At 41.7% G+C, this 23,417-nt stretch overlaps 1 protein-coding gene across 18 annotated transcripts in view; it reads left to right on the top strand.

Annotated features, from left to right (window-relative positions):
- LOC114445680 (pleckstrin homology domain-containing family A member 5-like) overlaps window positions 1-23,417 on the top strand; it is a 210,827-nt gene that overhangs the window by 129,883 nt on the left and 57,527 nt on the right. For 10 of the 18 annotated variants that reach the window (XM_028420952.1, XM_028420784.1, XM_028420852.1 and 7 more), the window contains 2 exons: window positions 14,823-14,906; window positions 21,342-21,395. In XM_028420952.1, the coding sequence (XP_028276753.1) occupies window positions 14,823-14,906; window positions 21,342-21,395 (138 nt within the window). Of the gene's footprint in view, window positions 1-2,982; window positions 3,138-14,531; window positions 14,651-14,822; window positions 14,907-21,341; window positions 21,396-23,417 lie in introns of those variants that run through there. The other 8 variants (XM_028420839.1, XM_028420831.1, XM_028420897.1 and 5 more) reach the window with 5 other exon arrangements.

Genomic DNA, 23,417 nt, shown 5'->3' on the forward strand with positions numbered 1-23,417 from the left:
TCATTAGCGGATATCCCAGAGTGAAATCGTGAGACCACGTGCTGTCTGTCCGGTCTGTCGGTTTTCCAACCATCAGTGTTAATTTTAACAAGAGTTTTTCATTTCATTTTGGATTTAGTCACTCACCAAAGTCTGGATTTGGTTAAAGTCACATTTTAGTCTTTCAGTTTAGTGTACTTTTAGTTAAAATTTAGTCAGTGGAAAATCAGTTTTAGTCCCAATTTAGTCTTTTTAATTTGACAGTTCGTTACAGATAGAAAATAGATTTTCTAAATTATTTGGTAGTAAACACTTCATTGTAAGCATGCCTATAACTATGTATAGTCATATACAGTTGGGCAGCAGGGTTGTCCAATAACTGGAATGTTGGTGGTGCGATCCCAACTCCTCCCTAGTCACTGTTGTGTGTCCTTGGGCAAGGCACTTTACCCGCATAGCCTCCAGTGTACTCACTGGTGTATGGCGCTCTTTGCTGGGTTGCCTTAATCAATTTCCCCATTGTGGGACTAATAAAGGTTTCTTAATTTCTTAATTAATTTAATTAATTAAAGTCATATAAAATAAGAATGTAGCATATACTCTTTGATAATAATGTCTAAGGCCTGATGGAAAAAGTGCAATATATAACCATGTTCTTCCAAAGCTCTTCATTACAGTGCTGTGGGATGTCTAGCTCTGATATGTAGTCCAGGCAGCTCAGTGTATGAACATGTGTGAGTGAGTGTGCGTGCGGTGACGGTGCGCCGCTGTAAACGAGCCCGCAGGAGTGGTGTGTGTATGTACAGGGAGAGTGAATGAACGTCACAGCCACTGGAGCAGACAGAGAACGTTAGTGTGTGTTTATTTAAGGTGCAGTCCAAAAATAAAGGCCCATTCTTTTCATGTGCCGCCACCTCAACACCCATGGAGTTAGGATCTCCGCTGTGTTCCCCGACCACGGTTAGGAAGCAGAACAGGGATGGTTAACAACAGGGTGGGGGCCTTCACGTGTCTGAGTGTGTCGTTCAGCTGGAAGGTAACAGGACTGTGTCCATAAATCCTCTCTCCACTTGTCAAATTGCAGCACAGGTTAAGATCTGCTCATCATGATGCCTGTCACTCATAGCGTACATAACTGGAGGAGCTCCGCCACCGGACGGCAGGTCATCCAATCAGAAGGACAGACTGAGAGTTCACATCTGAGTTAAGATGACTAATTGGTTAAAAAGTAAAGCAATCAGGGAGGATGGCTGTAACCCAGATTGTCCGGTCGGTAAGCACCGTCTTTTTCGTCGTGTTTTTACTCGTCAGTTCACAATGAGCAGAGATTTTGTTTTAATTTGCGTTGTCAGAGCTTCTTAAAGTTACGTTATCGTCACAAATTCGTCAATGAAAAGTTTTTGTTAAGGTTATCGTTGACAAAATTAACACTGCCACACATTGCACATATAGTCTAAATAAAACATACTGATCACTATAAAATTGTTGAGTTTTGTTGCGTTTTTCGTTCGTTTGTTCAAAATAATTAAGTTCAGATTAGTGAATTTGTAAAGGAAAACTAGCCTGCTAGTTAGCGTGCTAGTCTGTTGTGATGTGTGTTACTCCTGGAAATCATTTTCAACATGCTCAATTAATGTTTCCCTTTATTAGTAACGGTCAGGCTGCAACAGGATACATTTATGCATGAACATGCTTGCACGGTTTGTAACATGTCGTCTGTCCTGTATCCCAAATATTCTCAAGTGCCAGATGTGCTGTTCGTTTTAGCCACAAATTCACCTCCATCATCCCCGTCGTCCTCCACTGTCACTCCCTTCCACCGTTAACATGTGCTTGACCCTTGGACATGCCTCCGCTTATTACATCAGGAAAAAAGGGGCAATATGGGTTCACATGCGTTATGACCCAGCTCTGCCAGGGAAGGGGGAAGTAACATAAAACCATGTGGAATCGGTTAAACAAGGAGTTTAATGGAAAAAATAAAATAAAACAATTAATAACCAAATAACAAAAGCAGGCAGGTAACAGAAAAGAAAACAGCAGGGTGTTTAGGGTTTAACAGAAAACAAAACAAAGCCTCAGCGTAGCGCTAGCCACACACGAATCCAACTGCTTATACAAACGAAGCACAAGGCACACACTAAACAACGCAAACAGTCGGCACTCGGGAGAACCGCATACAGCAATACAGCCGCCTCGAAGAAAAGCCGACGTCTTCTTGCTCCCGGTCCTCCCGCTGCAATTAAAGTAAATGCATTGAAGGTGGAAATTATTGCAGTTTAAGGAATCTTTTGCGATATCAATATCAATAAGAAACATTTTCAATATATCGTGCAGGCCTAAGCCACACCTTATAATCTGCAGTAGTCTCATATGTGTTACAGCCTATGTCTTAATTAATTTGAAGCTGTTTTTCATGTTTCTTTTTTTGCCATAAAATGTGTTCAACCTAAAGCTGATAATTACCATGAGAGAAAGACCATGATGGAAGTCAAATGTCTAGACTGCTTTCAAGACATGATGAAAAAAAGTGTAATTATCATACCTCATCAGATGGAAAGGTGCAAATGCCCCATCTGTTTCTCGTGTGTCACTGTCAGATTATTTCCATGCACAATGTAAGAATTCATTCTCTGACAAAAATGTGTCACCGTAGGGGTGTATAAGCACACACCTGATCCTCTTACATTGGTTCGCTTATTATGGAGAGTTTGTCATGGATGGAAAGTGATGTTTCGATCCTGATTTATTTTTAGCTCTGTGAGAGAAAGAGAGAGGCTGTAAAGGGCTCATTCAATCACATAAGTTAGCCTGCACTGTAAAAACCCTTCAATGCTGTTATCTATAGGACTTTAAGTATATTTCTTCCAGTAAATTAATTCCCTTTTCTTTGTGAATTTATTTAAGTTGCACATAAGTAAAAAGTGTAAATGTTTTGGTTACTTAATATTATCTATCATAAAATTGATTTTACTGAACTTCAATAATAAATTGCTTCTACAGAACTCAATTTAATTGTCTATATCCGAAGTAAAACGTCACGACCCGCCCACCCGCAGCCCAACGGCACCGTTCCTCATTGTCACCTACACCGGAGCAGCGCCAACTGTTAGGGTTTGTGTGGAGTCTTTGAGGGCTACATACAACACGGAACACATGTAAGTAACTATTTTCCTCGCTTACTGCTGGGTTTGTAGTCACTGTCGTCCCTGCATGTTCACAAAAGATGAGGACATCATATATTTAAGCATGTCTCTCTCTGTGCAGCGTGGTATCATAAAAATGCATAAATATGTATAGGCTACTGCTGTATAGGTGTGTGTGAACATTGTTCTCTGTTGCTGATTATTTTTCTGTTGATGTCACACAGGGAAAAATGGAGACCCATGTCCAGGAGGACTTGAAAATGCAGATCTGTCTGTGGTGAGCATCGTCATTGAAGGAACTCCTGTGCTTACTGATCATGGCAATCTGTTGTATGTATATGGAAACTATTATACAGTAATAAACTTTGGAAACTATTACCGCTCTTTCCTCATTTGTTAAAGTTATAGCAATGCTAACTAATGTTTTGAAGTGGATTGCATAAATAATTTGTCTAAATTAATGGGAGTACATGAATTAGCCTAATTCAAATCAAAAATTTAAAATGTTTTATTTAAATGTTCTTCTCTTTCAGTTTGGTTAAACTGAAATGATTTGCTTTTCTTCTAGACTCTACTTTTTATTTTTTAGCATCACTAAAGGAGATAATACAGATTTTTACCCACTTAAAATTCCAAGAAGTTCACTAAACTAATGGAACTAACTAGTGGAAAATGTTGCCTTATTTTTTTTGAGTTGAAAATGAGTAACATTTTTTACATTGTGCAGTCAAGACAAGTAAAAGAAATGATAAAAAAGGTGCAATCTTGTTCAGGCTGAACAGATTGTAGTGTCTACAAAACAAACAAAAAGATCTGGAGGTTTGAGAGTGGGGAAAAAAAGACTTGCTCGGAACATAGCCACCATTCCTTCGCATGGAGAGGAGCCTCCTAGTTAGGAATCCCCACTGCCACCTACAGTCATAGAGTTATATGGGCGATAACCAAAAGGCTCCCATTGTGGCCTGGTCGTCACTGGGGATCCCCCAGGACAAGCTGGTTGGGGGACAATTTGTGAGATAAAAAATCTTTCCCCTGTAGTAACTGGACTGTTAGTCCAAAGTTTTTGGGGACTTGATTTGCTGCATATAACTCCTTGTTGTCTTCCACACCTAAGTTTGTTGTCCATGGGGTGGTAGACACAATTGTCCTGAAGGTCGGTGGGTCGATCCCCCTTGTGTCCTTGGGCACCTAACCCTAAAGCTGGATCCATACTCCGCGAGACAAAGACATTTTCCCCCCCTGCAGACGTTACGCCCACAAAATGACGTCATTTTTTGTCTCTGACCGCCCGCTGATCCGCACTCCTGTGCACAGGGTCCGGGCCGAACTTTGTCTTTCAAGGCTGTGCGGCAACCATGCTGCGATTGGTCGGAATTTATTGTGGGCGTGATGAAAGTGGAGAAGCGCAAGAGCCTCTCCAGGTATATAGGTAGGTGTATAAACAGCACTGATTCAACAGATTTAGATAAGACCATACTGGTTTTGCATGATGAGCAATAAAAGAAAGAAAGAAAGGCAAGTCAGGGTGATTTGTCACCAATAACTCCAGACAGCCATTCACACATACCAGATGGTGACTGTTATTACCATTCTATATACTCCTACATACCCGGGCATAATAGGCTCGTTAACAATGTCTGTATATCTTTGCTATTGTTACTTTTAATGTCGCATCTTCACAGCTCATCACCGGACAGTTTGAAGTATCGCAGGCACATTGGAACACAGTAGATGTGCAAATGTGGTCATAAAGGCACAAACACTGAATCTTTGCTATTGTTACTTTTAATGTCGCATTTTCACAACTCATCGCCGGACATCTCACGCTGTTGCAGGCACCCTCTCTGTATAATGCCCTCTTGCCATGGCACAAGTCCTTGTGGTGTGTTAAAAAACTCAGTAAAGTCTTTCCTTATAGTTTAGTGGGCGGGCCGTATGAGGAGTTCTGCACACACGCGTCTCGCGGAGTATGGTACCTCAGTGCGGAAAAGACCTTTTTTTTGTATCTCTTACCACCCGTGGAGCGCGTTCTCCGCTCTTTGTCTCGCGGAGTATGGATCCAGCTTAAGTTGTTACCATAATACTTCTGTACAGGTGAGGGAATTTTTTAGTCCTTGACACTGTTGGATACCGATAGCGTCCATATGTACTAGGGATGTCCCGATCAGGTTTTTTTGCCCTCGAGTCCGAGTCTGAGTCATTTGATTTTGAGTATCTGCCGATACCGAGTCCCGATCCGATACTTTCCGGACTCTCTATAAAGGCACTCATTGCAGCAAAACCTGTGTGTGTGTGTGTCTGTGTGTGTGTGTGTGTGTGTCGCGCTACCGCCACACTGGGAGATTTCACACACGCAGCATTGAAGTCTCGAACCCAGGACCTCTCACGCCAAAAGCAGCTGTCATACCCCTACACTACAAGACACAGAGCCACCTTGCATAGAAGGCATTAACTTTGACAGCCCTGATAAATATATATCCGAGTCCTGATCGGGAGGTAATGTCCGATTCCGATCGAGTCTGAAATCACGTAATCGGGCCTGATTTCCGATCACGTGATCGGATCGGGACATCCCTAATATGTACTAACTTATAAACATAAAGATGATTTGATGATGCTTTCAACTGGGCTTCTGTGAAAAAGAGAGATATGAAACGATGACCCACAACTTGTGTCTTTTGGTCATTGTCATAATTTTTTTTACCCATAATTCAACTTATTGTGTAAGATGTCTTAGAACGCTCTTGATGAATTTTTTTTGGACAGATTCAAGTAAGGATTGAGTAAAACCTGGAGATCAAAAGGTCAACTTCAGGGTCATGCTGATATGCAAAACCATTAGCAATCGTTGTGCCTAAAAAACTTGAACACACTCCTTTTATTTTCAGGACCTTTCAGTTGCACTAGGTTTAGCTTATAGCCTTTAAAAGATTGAATGTGTTTGCCCACCCTCCCTAAAGCAGAAGTGTGCAAACATCAGTGAGCCGTGCAATCTAAGGTGAAAGGAAGGAAGGGCTGGTGCAAGGAGAGGAAGAGGAAGGAGGAAAGAGGAGAGCAGAGAGGTAAAAAAGGTCACATGGGGATGGAGAGAGATGCAGTTGAAGGGCTGGCTAATGGAGAGAGAGAGAGAGAGAGAGAGAGAGAGACCTAATTAAGAAGGTAAAAGAGAAAATGAGAGAGGAAAAGGTCAGGGAGGGGGCAGTGGGAAGAAAGGGAGAAGCGGATATGAAGAGAAAACCAAGAAGAAAGGAAAGAAAAGGGAGAAGGGTGTGGGGGGTTTTTGCTGGTGGCCTTTTCTAAAAGGTTAGCAGCCTGGCCGGAGGGAGAGAGGCGAATGGCAGCCGCTCTGCTGGGAGGAGAGCCGCCGTGGACACGGGGATATGTGGCCGACACACATCTGACCACACAGAGGGTTTTTTTTTCACATGGCATTTAAAGCAAAGCACGTTTGTCCACACTGATGACTAAAGACATTAAACATTAGCTGACATTTTCACATACATGGTATTAGCTGAGCTATTGTTCAAAGACGGCGTCTGTGTGTCTGTGTGTGTGTGTTTGTCTACACACCACACCTGCTGATGTGTCATATGTGTGTGTTAAGATCTAATCTCCGCAGCAGTTTGCTCCTCCGCGCAGATTTTGAAAAGGATTGACTCAGCTGTCGAGTTCAGATTCCCATTAATGACAAGAGATGGGCTTATCCTCTCTTTATGGCTTTTAAATGGCAGGTAGAATAAGTCCCTGGTAATGTGAAAGCACTCAGAGGTTAGACACAAAATGTCTTATCTCTCCACACATTGCTTTGTCTTTTGTCATCATCGTACTGTATAATGTCAATGTCATTTTACACCTCTGTTATAGTAATAGTAATATTACCATGGGTTATCTAGGGATTTTGACACATTCTGTTATGTCACTGTGTAATTCTCCTAGCTTTTAATGCCTCTAATGCAGTTATATGAGGCTCGGAAAGACGTTTTACAGTGGATTTCAGAGGGCAGGCAAATGAGACAGATTAAGCAACCTCAGCCCACACAGGATGTCAATCCTTTTTTAATTTGCATCACCAGATGTGTTAGGGAGAAATTGCTGCCTGGATTTCATTCGCTTGGTCTACACAAGTGGGTGTGAAGATTCTAAGCTGCCAGAGCAGTGACACCCAGTGTGCTCTTCTGCTGTTGTAGTCCATCGGCTTCATGGTTGTTGTACATTCAGAGATGCTCTTCTGCAGACTTCAGAACTAGTACTTATTGGAGTTCCTGTTGTCTTTTATGTCAGCTTCAAGCAGTCTGACAACTGACCTCTGACATTAACAGAGAAGTGCTGCTCACTGTTCTCCTTTTTTAGGCCGTTCTCAGTAAACACTACATCAGTCGCTGTGTTCACCTAACACTTTGAAATTCAGCAGGTCGTCTTCACCACGTCCACATGCAGAAATGCACCTAGCTACTGTCATCTGATTGGCTGATTAGATTTTGCATTAACAAGCAGTTGAACAGGTGGACATTGTTGGTTAGTGTTTGCTGCAGTTTCTGTGTAAATGCCTATGTATACCCACTAAGCCTGACAGAAAAGTGAGGTCCACAAATGAGCAACCACACAGTTTTTTTTTACCAGGATATAAACATGTTTATTTCAGCTATATCTGTGGATGCTCTCATTCATCCAGTCTTTTCCAAGAGTTTAAATCGAAGCAACTGGACTCAAGGATTGTTTTTTTAAGACGTTTCGCCACTCACCCAAGTGGCTTCTTCAGTTCTGCTGAAAGTTTATTTTAGCTGTTTGACATCTTAACAATGACTCGGTTTTGGAGCAGTAATGGTGTGGGGAGGCATTTCTTTGGAGGACTGCACAGTCCTACATTTGCTACCCAGAGGTAGCTGCTATTAGGTACCAGGATGAGATCCTCAGACCCATTGTGAGACCATATGCTGGTGTAGTGGGCCCTGGGTTCCTTCTGATGCATGACAATGCTAGGCCTCATGTGGCTGATGTGTGTCAGCAGTTCCTGCATGATGAAGGCATTGATGCTATGGACTGGCCTTGCCTATTCCCCAGACCTGAATCCAATCAAGCACATCTGGGACACCATGTCTCGTTCCATCCACCAATGCCACACAGGGCTCTAGACTAACTTTTTGCACTGGTTGCACCGGTGCGCCTAACCTTTTTTTCTTGGGTGCACCGGCACACAAGTTAGGTGCACCGCATCACACAGCAGTTTGTTTTTTAAATGCTGTCCATATATTTTATGGCCTTTAAGGCCTTAACTTGACACCTTTCTTAATGCAGAAGTTTTTTTCATCTTCTCTCATCATCTGCAGCTACATCCACTGTTTACCTGATGGGCCTCGCAGGGCTGTAGCCAAAGTTTTAGAAATACTGAGGTCCAAAAATTGATGTCTAGGAAATATGAACAGGCTTAATAATCACATATCATCCTAAACTGACTTTGGACCTTGTTTAATGAACACAGGTAAATAAAAATAAATAAATACATGTACCGATAGTACTTATTCAAATTATGGACAAACTAGCCAACAAGTCTGCCTGTCAGAAATCCATAATGAAGATTCAAAGTTACAGAACTCTTCATTTCCCTGTTTGCGTTCTCTCTGTATTTTCTGGCTGTCGCTCCTCACTTATCTATCTGGCAATGGGAATTAAAAATTATTTAAATTATATACACCTTTATTTATTTAATAGTTGTGATTGAGATATATATTTTGTTTTCTTCAACACGTTTCTATTGCAGCTACAGTATCTCTTTCTCTCATCTTCCTCACCTCTCTTCCTCTCTTTCTAAAGCTGAGCTCCAGCTGACAGACTCTTCATTCTGTCTGTTACAGTTTTAGCTGTATGCAGACATCATCCTGGCAGACAATGGTCCACTATAGCAGGATAATAATACTTTTTAAATGGGCGTTCGTCATGTAACCATGTTCTATAACTCCTTAAAACCAGCTGACTGCTGTCAGTCAAAGTGAATCAGCCTTCATGGATGAACCTCACAGGTCAGATGATACTGTCCTCAGACCTGCTGTTCAGTCTGTTATGATGCTACGAGCACGTCACGCCCCCCTTCTTCGAACATTACCGGCTCGTTATCATCACTCATTCAGGTCAACAGCAAATTATCAAAACCCGCATAGTAGCAACAACTCTTCCTCCTCCGCACATGTTCACTTAAACTGCGGTTTCTGCAGCGAAACGTCTTTAAACCCTGTCTGTCTGTGTGTGCGCGCGCTGCGCGCTACAGTGAGAGGGCCGCATGAGTTCTGCACACACATTTTAAAAAGTCCGGGCCGAAACGGACTTTGTTCTCGTCACCTCGGTAACATGAACAGATCTCTCTGTTCTCGTGCAGTATGGAACAAGCTTTAGCACACAGCATCAGCTCTGCGCAGCATATGTCCGCGTTCTTCTTATGAATTTTCGGTCTCGGCTGACCGCAGCAGACACGTTTTCAAAGATACACACACGGAGGTCCCGCCCTTCACCGTCTCTGATTGGTTGAGACCACGATATGGGCCTGTTGTGTGTCTGTTGTTGGAGACTTTTGAGAGTCGCGGAGAATGTATCTCCCTCTTACAGCTGGTCGTACCAGTGCGACCTCTGATATTTTTTGGTTGCACCTTTGAGAAATTGGGTCGCATGTGCGCCCAAAATGGTCGCACTCTAGAGCCCTGCCACATTGCACCACAGACTGTCCAGGAATTGACTGATGCTTTAATCCAGGTCTGGGAAGAGATCCCTCAGGAGAGCATCCACTGCCTCATCGGGAGCATGCCCAGGTGTTGTAGGGAGGTCATACAGGCATGTGGAGGCCACACAGAACACACACACAGAAGGTGGTTTGAGGTCTTTCCAGTGAAGGAGGATACAACGCCTCGCCAATAGAGAGGTAAAGGATAGTAATTCTGAGTGTGTTTGATTATGGACTCTGGAGCCTGTTGGAAGTCCAAACACAGCTAAAAGGGATCCACTATAACTTGGGTTTCCAATATTTTTGAAAGAATTGTGGAAAAAAAGTATGTAGTTTAGAAAAAGTGAGATACATATGGCTTAAATTACATGGGGAGACACCACATCTATCTCATTGATCTATTACATTTGGATAGATTTTTGATAGATGTAATTTTGAGTACTAAACCTGGAATAAAACCTTGAACTGTATCAGTTGCAGTCTTGCACAGGGTGTGGTACAATGTATAATAGATACAGCTTTGTCCCATTGCTGCTCTGAGAAATTAACCCCTAATTCGCTACTGAGCTTCATTTTGACTTGTCTTGAGGAACTTCCACTCAAGTTGGATCAGCCTGTAATGTGATTTTCCACTTTTATTTTGAGTATGGTTCCGAATCCAGACCTCCATGGGATAATACATTGTGATCTACATTGATCATTTTTATGTTATTTTGTTGTCAACGTACTCCACTATGTAATGAATTAAGATTTTCAACTTTAGTGCTCCCTTTATTTTTTTGAGCAGTGTATTTGACACCAAAAGGAGGCAACGATAGGAACAGTATCCTCCTCCTCCTCCTCCTGTGTTTACTCAGTTTGTAAGCTCATCACATCAAAAATGTGCAGAGTTGTGTCAGTGTTTACTTTGATGCTCAGCAGAAATGTGGATAATCGGAGTGTTCCCAGTTTTACTCCACTTTTCTCCTCGTCCTTATCTTCCTCCTTTTGCTGCATTATTATTTCATGTCATAACATCTGAGCTGTAAGTGTTTTTTTTGTTTTGCCATCACAAACAGGAAGCCTCTGTGAGTTGGCTCTCCTCTGTTGTGTTGTATTTGTTGTCTGTCTTGGCATCCTTTGTTTACAGTTTGTTTCTCACCTCCTTCTCTTCTTTCCCTCTGCCTCCATGTTTCTCTCACTGATTTATTACCTGATGGTCTAACTCTTAAACACAGATTATTTATTCTCCACAGACCACAAGCAGGAGGAACATATTACCATGCATTCACACCAAGAGTGACTAAAGTCGAGTATGTCCCCCGAGAGCCACGCAAGCCATGCATGTCTACATTCTGATTGGTTGTCAGTGTTTCAGAGCCAAAACGCGTCATAGCTAATTTTGCATAAAGTTAAACTGTCTTCAACTTTTTTGAAGTCACTCAAATTTTGTAGCTTTAGGCACTTTAGTCGCTTTTGCCCATATAAAGTGAATGACTTCAGGCAATTTTAGCTTTAGTCGCTCAGCAAGTGATTAATACAGATTAGAGGCTGTGTTTTTTTTATTTTTCTCTTTTCCTTCTGATGAATCTTTTTTTGTTAATAAAGCCTTACATTTTTTAACATCAAATACAGTCTTATCCTCCAGTTTTATCCTCATGAATTTACAAACTGACTGGCAGATAATGTCAACTTCTTTTGTTGTAATTACTGTAATTTCTTAATATTTTATTACTTAATATGTTTTTTTACTTTTATTACTTAATAAGTTTTTTCATTTTTTATTTACTGTTAATTCTACACATTTATTATTTAATTTTTTTTCTATAAATATAACATTCTCCTGCTGATATATTGGAGACCTTATCAATGCTGTCATTGGTCAGAATATTTTTGGTTTGGCCATGACCTTTGCAGCTGTTTTAATAATAATAATAATAATGCATTGGTCTTATATTGCGCTTTTCTGCTCTGTTGGGCAGGCACTCAAAGCGCTTACATTGAGATGCATTATTCTTTCACACCACATTCACACAGTGGCAGTGGTAAGCTACCAGTGGTAGCCACAGCTCCCCAGGGGGAGACTGACAGAGACGTGGCTGCCAAGGTGCGCCTACGGCCTCTCCGACCACTGCCGATCCATTCATACGCATTCATACACCAGTGAGTGCACTGGAGGCAATGTGGGTAAAGTGCCTTGCCCAAGGACACACAACAATGACTAGGGAGGAGCTGGGGTCGAACCGCCAACCTTCCGGTTATCGGACAACCCTGCTTTACCACTGAGCCACTGCTGCCCATTTTTTTACTGTTAAGTACAATATGAAAAGCAACATTGATGGCATGAGTTTTCGTATGTCGTTGTATGGCAACAAAGAATGCTGTTGGCATTTAAGAACGGCGCCTCCTGTAGGCGTCTTGTGATCATGAGCTGACGTGTGATGACTGGAGGTGAGTCAGACAGCAGCGGTCTGTCAGGCTCTGCGGAGGACCAGTATTGATGTTGTGACTGAAGTAAAGATCGGATAAGGTGCAGCTCTCTCTTTCGAGTGCACCGGCTGTGATTTGTCTCCGAGTGTAATGATGCTTGTGGTTTGGAACATTTCTTCATGTCAGAGCTGTTGAATGCCTGTTGAAAGCTGCCATGATGGTTGATTCACAACTTGTCGTTTTGTTGTTGTTATTTTTTCGATATTCGCTGTGCCGCCTTGTTATCTGATGCAGTTATTATTCTGCTACTGTGACTTCATTTAAGGGAAGCCTTGTCACGGCGATGCAGGTTGGGACTGACGTTCATTTCTTTACATGTGTATTACCCTCATAGTGCGTTGGCCTTTGCAGCCCTCTGGCCTTGCTCGCCTCCAGCTGCGGGGGGGTTGACTCATGGCTGCAAGGGGTGCTGTAGTAGCACAACACTGCACACAACCCTGCCATGCTGCTTGATGGCTGCCTCAATTACACGCAGGAGGAGACCCCTCTCTTTCCCTCCACAGCTCAGCTCATCATCTGCACATCTGGCATCTCCAGATGTGGGTGTGAAAACAGTGTACACTCAAGCTCCATCTGCTGTAAACACCCCCCCCCCCCCAAGAGGCTAGGGATTATCACTCAGGTGTCAGCACAGAGGCTGTCAGCCTATTACCTAAAGTATAAAGTACTGTTTTGTTATATTTATCATGTATTTAAATATGATTTGCTGTGTCATCACTACTGGATAATGGATAATTAATCTATTCCATATTCGGCCTAGGAGAGTTGCAAATAACTAATGAAATTCAGTCACATCAACATTTTGCATTCAGTATAAACAGTTACAACACCTCATGCATCCATAATCTGATTAAGGTCCTTATTCTGATTTGAAGTAGAGGTCCCACAGGGCAATTCGGGGGAAAATTCAAATTAACAGCACCTTGACTCTGGTGGGACTCGACCTTTGCATCACTTCTTCTGTGTTTAACTAGAAGTCCAATGCACTATCCATTGCACCACAGAGCCACACACCAACAACATATACTGTACAATTTCGGGCTGTCCCATGTGCTCATTCTAAATTAAGACATTAACATTAGGTGCGCATAAAAACTGCTTAAGTTACTACCACTTGTAACAGTCCCACCATGTTCATGTTGCTGACACATAATTTCCGAAAACTGGGAATTGAACTGTCATCATTTTTTTAGAGCCACATTGTAAGTTGTAAAGATTTTTGCTGTTTCATTGCTGGCTTTGTGTGTGAGTATCTGTTTGTGTGTTATGCTGTTGAGATTTTAGATGACGCGTTTCAAAGAGGGAAAAAGACTATTTTTCCCCTCAGTTACATCACCTCCTCCTGCTTGCTCCACATACAGCTTTAGCTGTTTTTGTGTGTGTGTGTGTGTGTGTGTCTCTCCATGTCATAAATAACAGCACTGTTGTTGGAAAGTTTGTAACAAGCTCTAGGAGGTTCTATCACAGTGCAGTGAGAGTTATGACACACACACACACAAAGCTGTGTGTGTCATAACTCCTTCCTTAACTTCATTATCATTGCCATGGTATTTTTTTAAGGATGGGTAACAAAACTCCTGTGTGTTTTGTGGGACAGGAGGTGAAGCAGTCACCAGATTTCTTGTGACGCAGCATCTGACCAGGGAGAAAAACAGCTCAGGGAGTCAAGGAGAGAAAATATCTGAAGTTAGGAAGACATATTTTATTTCATTTTATTTATTTATTTTAACCCCTTCCACCCCAAGCCCAGTGAGAGACAGAAAAAAATGGCGGATGTGAAAAGCAAACAGACGGAGGAGTAGAAACAAGATGATTGACTGTGTTGACAGATTTGAATTAAATACTGCCAATATTGTTCAGTAAAAAAAGATATATACCATACATAAGAATGTGAATGAAAAAAAAGATTTAAAAAAGGTTTAACTTTCTGTATTCCTGATGGTTAAACTAATTGAAAAGACGACACCAAAAATAATACCTCTTGACATCCGTCAGACATACAGTATATTAATAAATGCTTATGAAGAGCCACAGGCATTGAAAATGTTAAATCTATAAATAATTTATGTCACACTCCAGTCACTCCAACAAATAAAAAGGAGCAAACAATAGGGAAGTCTGAATCTAAAGCAAAGGAAAAGAGGAAAAAGGGGAAGGGTGAGAGAGAGAGAGAGAGAGAGAGAGAGAGAGAGAATTCACTGTTCTGCTGTGTACTCATTCCCTTACAGTCCGTTCTGCTGGGCAACAGCAACGTGGATGCAGTTCTTTAAGGGATATCTGAGCTTTATTTTGAAGGTCATCGTCAACAGGACATCATGCTGAAGTTTAGCATCACCCCCCTATCCAGGTGTGAACGAGTGCGTTGTAAAAGCTTTCCTGTCGTGTGCCTGCCAGATGCTGATTTTCATCTTCCAAGTTTTTCGGATGCAGAGAAGTTTTTATGTTCATTTCTCATTTGTGTAATTCCTTTAACGTTGTCTTTACTTTTGTCTCCCCCTTTCTCTACCCCCCACACCCAGCCACAATGAGCGAAAGGTGACATGTAAGCATCCGGTGTCAGGCGTCCCATCCCAAGACAACTGCATCTTTGTCGTCAATGAACAGTAAGTCTCTCTGCACAGTGACATGCATATTCACACACACACAAAGCCTCAACTTTTATAGACTGAGTCATTCATGAAACAACTGCTGCAGCTGTGGCATCATGTGAACGCACTGCATGAGAACAGTGAACGCGTCTGTATGGAATCTCTCACAGTCAGTCACACATCATGTCAGGCCTATCTGTGGGTTTTGTGTGCAGGGCTTTTAATAAGGCCAAAACAAGTTATAAAACTGAAGACAAGCAATGTCCCCACACTTACAGTTAAAGGTAGGGTAGGAGATTTCATTCTGATGCACTTTTTGTTAAATTAGTGTAATTTTTAACTCTTTACAATCCGATAGCAACCAATTAGTTATGCAGTTACGCATTAAAACGAAGAATATGAATCATCTGTGGAAGCTATATATAATGCGCATCCATGTGATTGGAGGCATGGCTTCGGGGTGAGCTCGGAGAGAAAGGGGCGTGTGTTTACTTTCGAAATCTGGCTGACTCACTGAGTTTTCAAAATCTCCCACCCTACCTTTAAATAACAGGCAGTGAAAAAATGTCATCAGTTAATAAATAATAATAATTAAAACAAGGATGAACAGCAGAGACTGGTGTAGTCAATAAGCGTTGGAACATTCAGGGTCCGGACCGCAGGGCAGCATGCAGGTCTGGAGGCAGAGAGTGCAAAGTGAGAGAGAAAGAGAGGCACAAAACTACAAGGAAGACAGCAAACACAGTTTATGACATGAATCACCAGTATGAACCAGACTAATGAGCATAGAGGAGAGGTAAGAGGGTGAGAGAATGTAATGTAAAGCGAGACAGCATATGTGCAGCTCGGGACTCTGTCAGCCCTGCTCCAAATCAACCTCGCCTATGAGTCTGAAATCTCATTCATCTGCGTTGCCGTTGTCTGCTTGGATGGATAGATGGACTGTGGATGTGTCATACCCACAATAAACTGTCGAATGAATGGCTTTGGTTTGTGTGTGTCTAACAGCCTTCTGTCTGCTTCCTTTTTTTCTCTTCTCTTTAGAAAAAAAAAACTACTAATACGCACTAAAATCTGGTTTTTGTCTACAGTGGGAAAGGGTACAGTAGTCATTTTTCTTCTTGCAGGAAAACATGGACTTTAATAAAACACAGACTATGACCTCATATAGGTTTCTGAGGACATCTTTGTCCCTGCAGAAGGTTGTTGGTAGCATCTACCTTCATGTTTAATCCAAATACAGGCAAAGAGGGGCACAGATATAGGAAGATTGGAATATGAATCAGTATTTGCCTGTCACTCAAAGCGACCAAGCGCTCAAAAAACATGGCAGTCTACGTAAATAGAGGCACTTTTTTTGATGCCAGCCACCCCAGAGGCTAGCCCATGGGTTTCAATTCCTCAGCTACTTGGTAGAGGTGCCACAGTTTTACTACATTCTCTGTGCTATCCCATGTGCCTATCACACAGAAATGAAACTTTGTTGGAACTTCTTGCATTTACGCAGTGATCTTCAATAGAATAAAGTCTGATTTCAGAAAGTATCTAACATATTTTAGTGACTAGCCTCCGCAGAAAGTTATGGGAAATGGCGTCAATAACCATAGCAGTGGTTAGCATCTACTATGCTAGCTCTTCAAGACTTAAGGCTGTTCCATACTCCGCGAGACAAAGAGCGGAGAACGCGCTCCACGGGTGGTAAGAGATACAAAAAAAAGGTCTTTTCCGCACTGAGGTACCATACTCCGCGAGACGCGTGTGTGCAGAACTCCTCATACAGCCCGCCCACTAAACTATAAGGAAAGACTTTGCTGAGTTTTTTAACACACCACAAGGACTTGTGCCATGGCAAGAGGGCATTATACAGAGAGGGTGCCTGCAACAGCATGAGATGTCCAGCGATGAGTTGTGAAAATGCGACATTAAAAGTAACAATAGCAAAGATTCAGTGTTTGTGCCATTATGACCACATTTGCACATCTACTGTGTTCCAATATGCGATACTTCAAACTGTCCGGTGATGAGCTGTGAAGATGCGACATTAAAAGTAACAATAGCAAAGATATACAGACATTGTTAACGAGCCTATTATGCCCGGGTATGTAGTATATAGAATGGTAATAACAGTCACCATCTGGTATGTGTGAATGGCTGTCTGGAGTTATTGGTGACAAATCACCCTGACTTGCCTTTCTTTCTTTTATTGCTCATCATGCAAAACCAGTATGGTCTTATCTAAATCTGTTGAATCAGTGCTGTTTATACACCTACCTATATACCTGGAGAGGCTCTTGCGCTTCTCCACTTTCATCACGCCCACAATAAATTCCGACCAATCACAGCATGGTTGCCGCACAGCCTTGAAAGACAAAGTTCGGCCCGGACCCTGTGCACAGGAGTGCGGATTTTGTGGGCGTAACGTCTGCAGGGGGGAAAAATGTCTTTGTCTCGCGGAGTATGGATCCAGCTTTAGTCAGGGTGTAGATCCATCTAATCAGAGTTCAAGCTACAGGATGTATACTTGTGGCTGTGAAGCAATGGAAGCTTGACTGGATCAATTAGCATCCTTTTAGTGAGTATTAGTGAGTAAGAAGTCCTTGATCACAATCATTAAAGATGCATTTCCAACCACATTTCTTCCTGGAAGATGAGAGTTTACCACTATCCTTCCTATGTTTTTTACAGTGTGTTAGAACTTGGTTTCTTTGCTTGATCAAGGCCAGTCCTTTGAGCCTTTTTCTGAAACATGGTGTCTGCGGAAGAAATGGAAGCTCCTCCTCCCTGCATCAGTCAGGATTAAAGTCCCTTTTGTAACATCCTCTATGCATGCAGTCAACCTGTACTGAGGCTGTGTTTAAACAGGATATTAGTGATGACTAAAACAGGGCTAACACAAGGTAGCATTGAAAATGAGTGTACAATATATAGGAGTAGAGGTAAGCCATGTGAAATAAACAGGAATCGTCATCCTGCAATTTCTGTCAACTGTCAGAGAACCTTTGTCCCTCCTGGCTTCTGTTCCAGATTCAGCGGACTGGTTGACAGTCTGGCTTTCCATGGCTTCCACATCTTCTTTGGTCCTATTTTCTTTCCATCTCCCGCTGTATCTCTATAGGCATTGCAGAGACTATGATTTCACAACCTGGCAACAAAATCTATATGAAAGTCCTCCCCTAACCCCCCTTTTTGTCTCTGTGTATGATGCCAGATGCCGGATATTCCCTGCACATCCCTCTGAACTTGGGATCTATTCAGCGGAAGACACACTCTTTTTTTATGAAGAAGTAACTTTCTGCTGCTCCCCAGGAGATAAACTAGAAAGCAAAACAAAAAACAAAAAACGTGAGGATGACAAGGCTAAAATGAAATTTAGGACCATAGCATCTGAGAAAGACAAACACACTGCTCCAATTACACGCTTCACCTCCAAAAGAGTCGTCAGGATGCTTTTTCAATCCAATCTTGCCTCTGAACTGTGCAGCAGAGATACCGACCCCACCAACACAGACACTGTTTTACTGCTAACAAGTTCACCAAGGCGGCGTCTCTTTCTCACACTCCCCACACACACACACTATTCATCTCCCATCCCAATTATCTCCTCAGTCACACCACTCCTGGTAAAGGACTGCTGAGAGGTGTGTGTGAAAGTTATGTAAATGAGGTGGCTTGTATTTTTAAACTTGTAGAGCCGAGCTGAGGTGAGAAAGTCACCAGGAACGAAAAGGGTTTTAATGGCAGCTGAGGCTGCTAATGAAAGTTTCACCTTGTTCCGCCCCAACTGCCATGAAGATGACAAGCGGAAAGCAAAATATCACTGCTTTAAAGTTCGAGCTAAGTAAGCTTTCAGGCATGATGAATGTTACTAGACTTGCAGAGTCACATAGCTTAACCTGACGGGTCAAAAACTGCAGTTCCTCCAGTCGCCACTTGAGGGTGTTTTTTTTTTAGTCAATACATATGTTAAGATGTCCAACTTTGCTGTTGCATTACATGTTTAATGACATTGTGATGTCAGGCCAGGCTTGTGGCTGAAGTGAAGGTGGTTTGGGCCAATCAGCATCCTTAGAAGGGAGCGCTTACAGAAGTACACCTTGTCTGGAAAGGCAGTGTTCAGTACGATAGATGGCATGAAGCTTCACATGGACCTGTGTCCTGCCTGTGAACAAGTCTGATACCCAGTTGCACTTATGTGATGTTTGTCCTCCGGCAATTTATTCCAAGTGATCGGGCACCAACAAATAAAAATCATGAAACAAAAAAAAACTGCAGTACCACAAATGGCCACTTGAGGGTTCCCTCCAAAACTGAGTCAATCCCCATATACCGTATTATCAAGACTATAGGTCACACCGGAGTATTAGTCACACCAGCCAAAAAAAGGACATGAGCTCCCCTGAAAGCCTACTTTGAGACATTTAGGGGGAGCTCTGAAATATTGGGTAATTTTTAGGTCACAGACTTTGGATTTTCTGTAGTCAGGTTCCTGAAATAAATATAGTAATACACGTCAGTGCGTGTTTATTCGCTGTCTCCATTATAAACACAATGCGGTGTCTATTCTGTTGCCGTCCATGAGAGGTGGGCCTATGTAAATCACTATGTTTTTAGTGTTACATTGCCTCTTGAATTCCTCTTAACTTATGTGGTGCGGCTGCAGGACATTGAGAGTGAGACACACACATTCCAACAAGACCTCACGCGGAGAAATTATTAGCTTCACCGCACAGAAATTCCTATAAATATCGTATAAATGAGTAAAAGGCAGACTACTGTGCGCTCATATAGCTGTCTGGAATTAGCGACAAATAGACCAATCAGAAAATAGAATTCCTTATTGCCAGGTGAGGTCTGAGTCTCAGCTCAGTCTCAGTCACCTATGCTCACCTATGCTCGGTATGCAAAGTGTGGACAAACTGGATGGAGGTGAATGAGAACTGTCAGGAGAGGGACAGAACAGCTACCATTATATTTGTAATGGGACATCAGGACACAAGGCTAACTTATTGTATATTTTAATATATAAATCACACCTGAGTATAAGTCGCATACCCAGCCAAAGGATGAAAAAAGTTATAATCCAGAAAATACGGTACTCACTTGTTTTTTTATCACATTAGGTCTTGCGGTCCGTCTTAATTATAGGGGGCTTTTGAGTGACAGCTATCTGATGTTTTTGGCGACGGGACTGAAATGCCACACAGTCAGGAGAAACTGCAGCTAAAAGACAGTTTGCAAAGGGAAAAGGTGTCATTACGTGTCCTCAGCACTGTACTTAGGATGTCTGTCACACACATTTGTACTGTATTTGATGTAATACAAAGCCATCTGAGTGCCACAGGAGCCCTCCAAGCCTTTTCATTTCTTCTCTTTCTTCTTCTCTTCAGATTTAAAATGAAAATGAAAATGAACACAGGCCTTAAGCTTTCCCTTGGTCCCTTGGTTCCCTAGGTCTGAGAGCCTAGTGTGATTGCACAGTAAAGGAGTAGTAAACTACAAAACCAACACCAAAAACCATGACATTTTTTTCAAACCTAACCAAACGGATTAAAAATGATCAAAAACTTTTGCATGAAGTGGACGTAAAGTGAACTGGACAATTGGAATTGTACCCAGGCCTTAGTCGTCTTTTCATCAGTCATTGTACAACCAATTAAACCCATTAAACATAATGCTAACTGAAAATCGATGCAGTAAGCATTTATTATAACAAAAGTAAAACAATAAAACAATTTGAAGACAATAAAACTTCATCATGATACAATAAAATACCATTTCCAGGGCTATGTTTCTGTGGAACAAACCATCTTTGCAAGTGGGGTCCAATATCCAGTTGAACTGAAACAGCTTATGCTCCACATCTACTTAGCCATCACTCACAGAGGAGACATCTAAATTAAGAGAAACCTGCATCCAGAAAGCCTCCTCTGCAGGGCTTTCTTTTTTTAATGCTTCTAGTTTTTTCACATCTTTCTGATATATTCAGCTCACTAACATCTTGTTCTCTTCATCACTCCAATGTTTTGCGAATAGCCTCTCGCCCTCCCCTCTTCAATCCTAACAAGTGTGAGGAAGCGTGGAGCTCTGACACTTTCTCTTCCTCTCTTCCTGCTTCCTCTGTTTTTAATTATTAAGGCATTCGGCTCGCATATCATCATCATCATCAGTCATCTGCTTGTACAAACAACACAAAAGGAAAGGAGAAGGAAAACAATAGAAAGTGGTAAGAGATGGACGAGCAAGACTGACTGAGAATCAGAAAGTGAACTGATGCGAACAATGGTGGGCTGATCAGATTGGCCTGCAGGGTAGAATGGATACAACTTCCTGTTTTCACTGCCTTCATTCACATTATTATTATTATTTTGACCATGCATGGGTTTGATTTTTTGATTTTCATTCTCTCTTCCTCCCTTCTTCTGTTTTGTTTTGTGTTTGTTTTTTCTTTAGTGTGCATTGTGGAAAGTTTGTCCACCCTGACAGTCCCATAGAGCCTCTCACCAGGTAATGATCCCACATGAACAGCTGCTTCTTGGCTTCAGCCGATCTATTAGCCGCTATGCTTCAAATGCTAGCTCACAACTAAAATCTGCTGTTAACCTCTGGCGACAGTGGTACACCTAATTTTGCCCCTCTTGACCAGTCAAATGAGAAGATCATTTTAGCATCTAGCTAACCAATAAATACAATTTATTATAATCTTTCAATCTCAATCTCAAATGCTTCTTACAGAACAGCTTAGCATTGGATGCTGACTGCTTACATGTGACTTACGGTTGAATATTTCAAATCAAACACAATTTATCTGTGCCGTTATCAGAAATTACAATAGCAACATATAGGTGACAAACCTCTCAAGCTAATGCTAGCTGGCACTCACTATAGCAAATCATCTCAGGATGTTAAAATAAACATAAAATATATATAATCACTTATCCCAGACACATTACTGCACAGAATTACCATATTGTCCTGAATAGAAGACAGGTGTTTTTTTTTTCTATTGGAAAATGTAGGCATCTTAAATTTAGGGTGTAGACTTTAACACTTTCACAATAGGTAAAACCAAATATAAGTATAATGCGTGACCTCCCCAGGCAAGTAGCAGTACAAGGTGGGGAGGGGAAGGTATTTGTGTGTCCTCTGTAGCACTTTTGCTTTCTTTCAGTTAGGTGCTTTAACTCGCGGTAGGGTGTTCTCGATGTTCTTGATCTTCTCATGTGACTCGGTGAAGACGTCAAAACAGGTCCAACTGCTTGCTTTCATTTCAGTCCTTGTATGCAGTGTTGGGGAGTAACAGATTACATGTACCGACGTTACTTATTTAGAATACAAAATATGAGTATTCTCATATTTTGTATTCCATTACAGTTACACTCTAAAGAGATGGTAATTAGAATACAGTTACATTGTTGAATTCAGTGGATTACACGACGGTAATTGTCTTCCTACAACAAAGATCTTGTCCACAGCAGATGTCTGACTGTTTATCGCTTGTCTCATTGTGTGGTCATATACGTTTGTATGACGGTAAATAGTCATTGGAGTGAGAGCTCTTACCGTCAATACAACAGTTTTTGAACAAAGCTAAAGTTTTTGGTTTATGTCGGCAAACTGGACAGAAAGCTGCGGGCAACAAAGAGGACAGTGTAGGTGGACTGATGGGGTCAGAGTCTGAGGATAAAGCGCTGCATGCTTAATGCTCCTCAGTCATGACACCGTTACATTTTTTTTTAATTTTAGATACTTTAGTAATAAAAAGTAAAGTTGTTTAAGGCTGCTACCAAGCAGTGTCATACAATGACTAGCAAGGCATGCCACAGGCTCGGGTGATGTGTCTTGCCCAAGGACACACAACAATGACTTAGGGAGGAGTTGGGCTCGACCACCAACCTTCCGGTTTTTGGACAAACCTGCTATACCACTGCGCCACTGCTGCCCCCATTGTTGGCACTTGAATAAGTGAACTAGTTAGCTGTTAGCTGCTAGCTAACTCCATCCAAAACTGAGGCTGATTTTATACATTCTATCACTTAAAATGCAATTCAATATGTAAGTAATCCAAGTATTCAGAATATGTTACTCAGACTGATCCAGACTGCCAGCACGCCTCTCTTAGCTTTATTCCAGACCCCCCACTACATTCATCTTTAATTCAAAGCTCCATTCCCATGTCTTCTTCTTCTTCTTCTTCTTCTCCTTTCTCTTTATTTCAGAGCGGAAAAATGACAATTATGGATGATTAATGTGTGTGTCTGGATTTGGTTCTGCAGCATAAAAAGTTAAAGTTTCCTCCGAAAAAAAATGACCCTGTGTGTAATTTAATAGTTTTTTTATTATTATTTCCTGTCACCAGAATCAAATAAAACCCTCTTATATTCCTCTTTTAGACAGAATATAAGTGCAGCTGTGAATTTACTTGCTTGGTGACAGGGTTTTATAAGAACTTAGGGAGTAAAAGTACTGTTTGATTTAGTACAGAGTGGGAGGGACAGTGTGTATAATTTGCACATAATCTGCATGTAG

Source organism: Parambassis ranga, chromosome 2 (genome assembly GCF_900634625.1).
Source record: "Parambassis ranga chromosome 2, fParRan2.1, whole genome shotgun sequence".
Taxonomy (NCBI): Eukaryota; Metazoa; Chordata; class Actinopteri; family Ambassidae; genus Parambassis; species Parambassis ranga.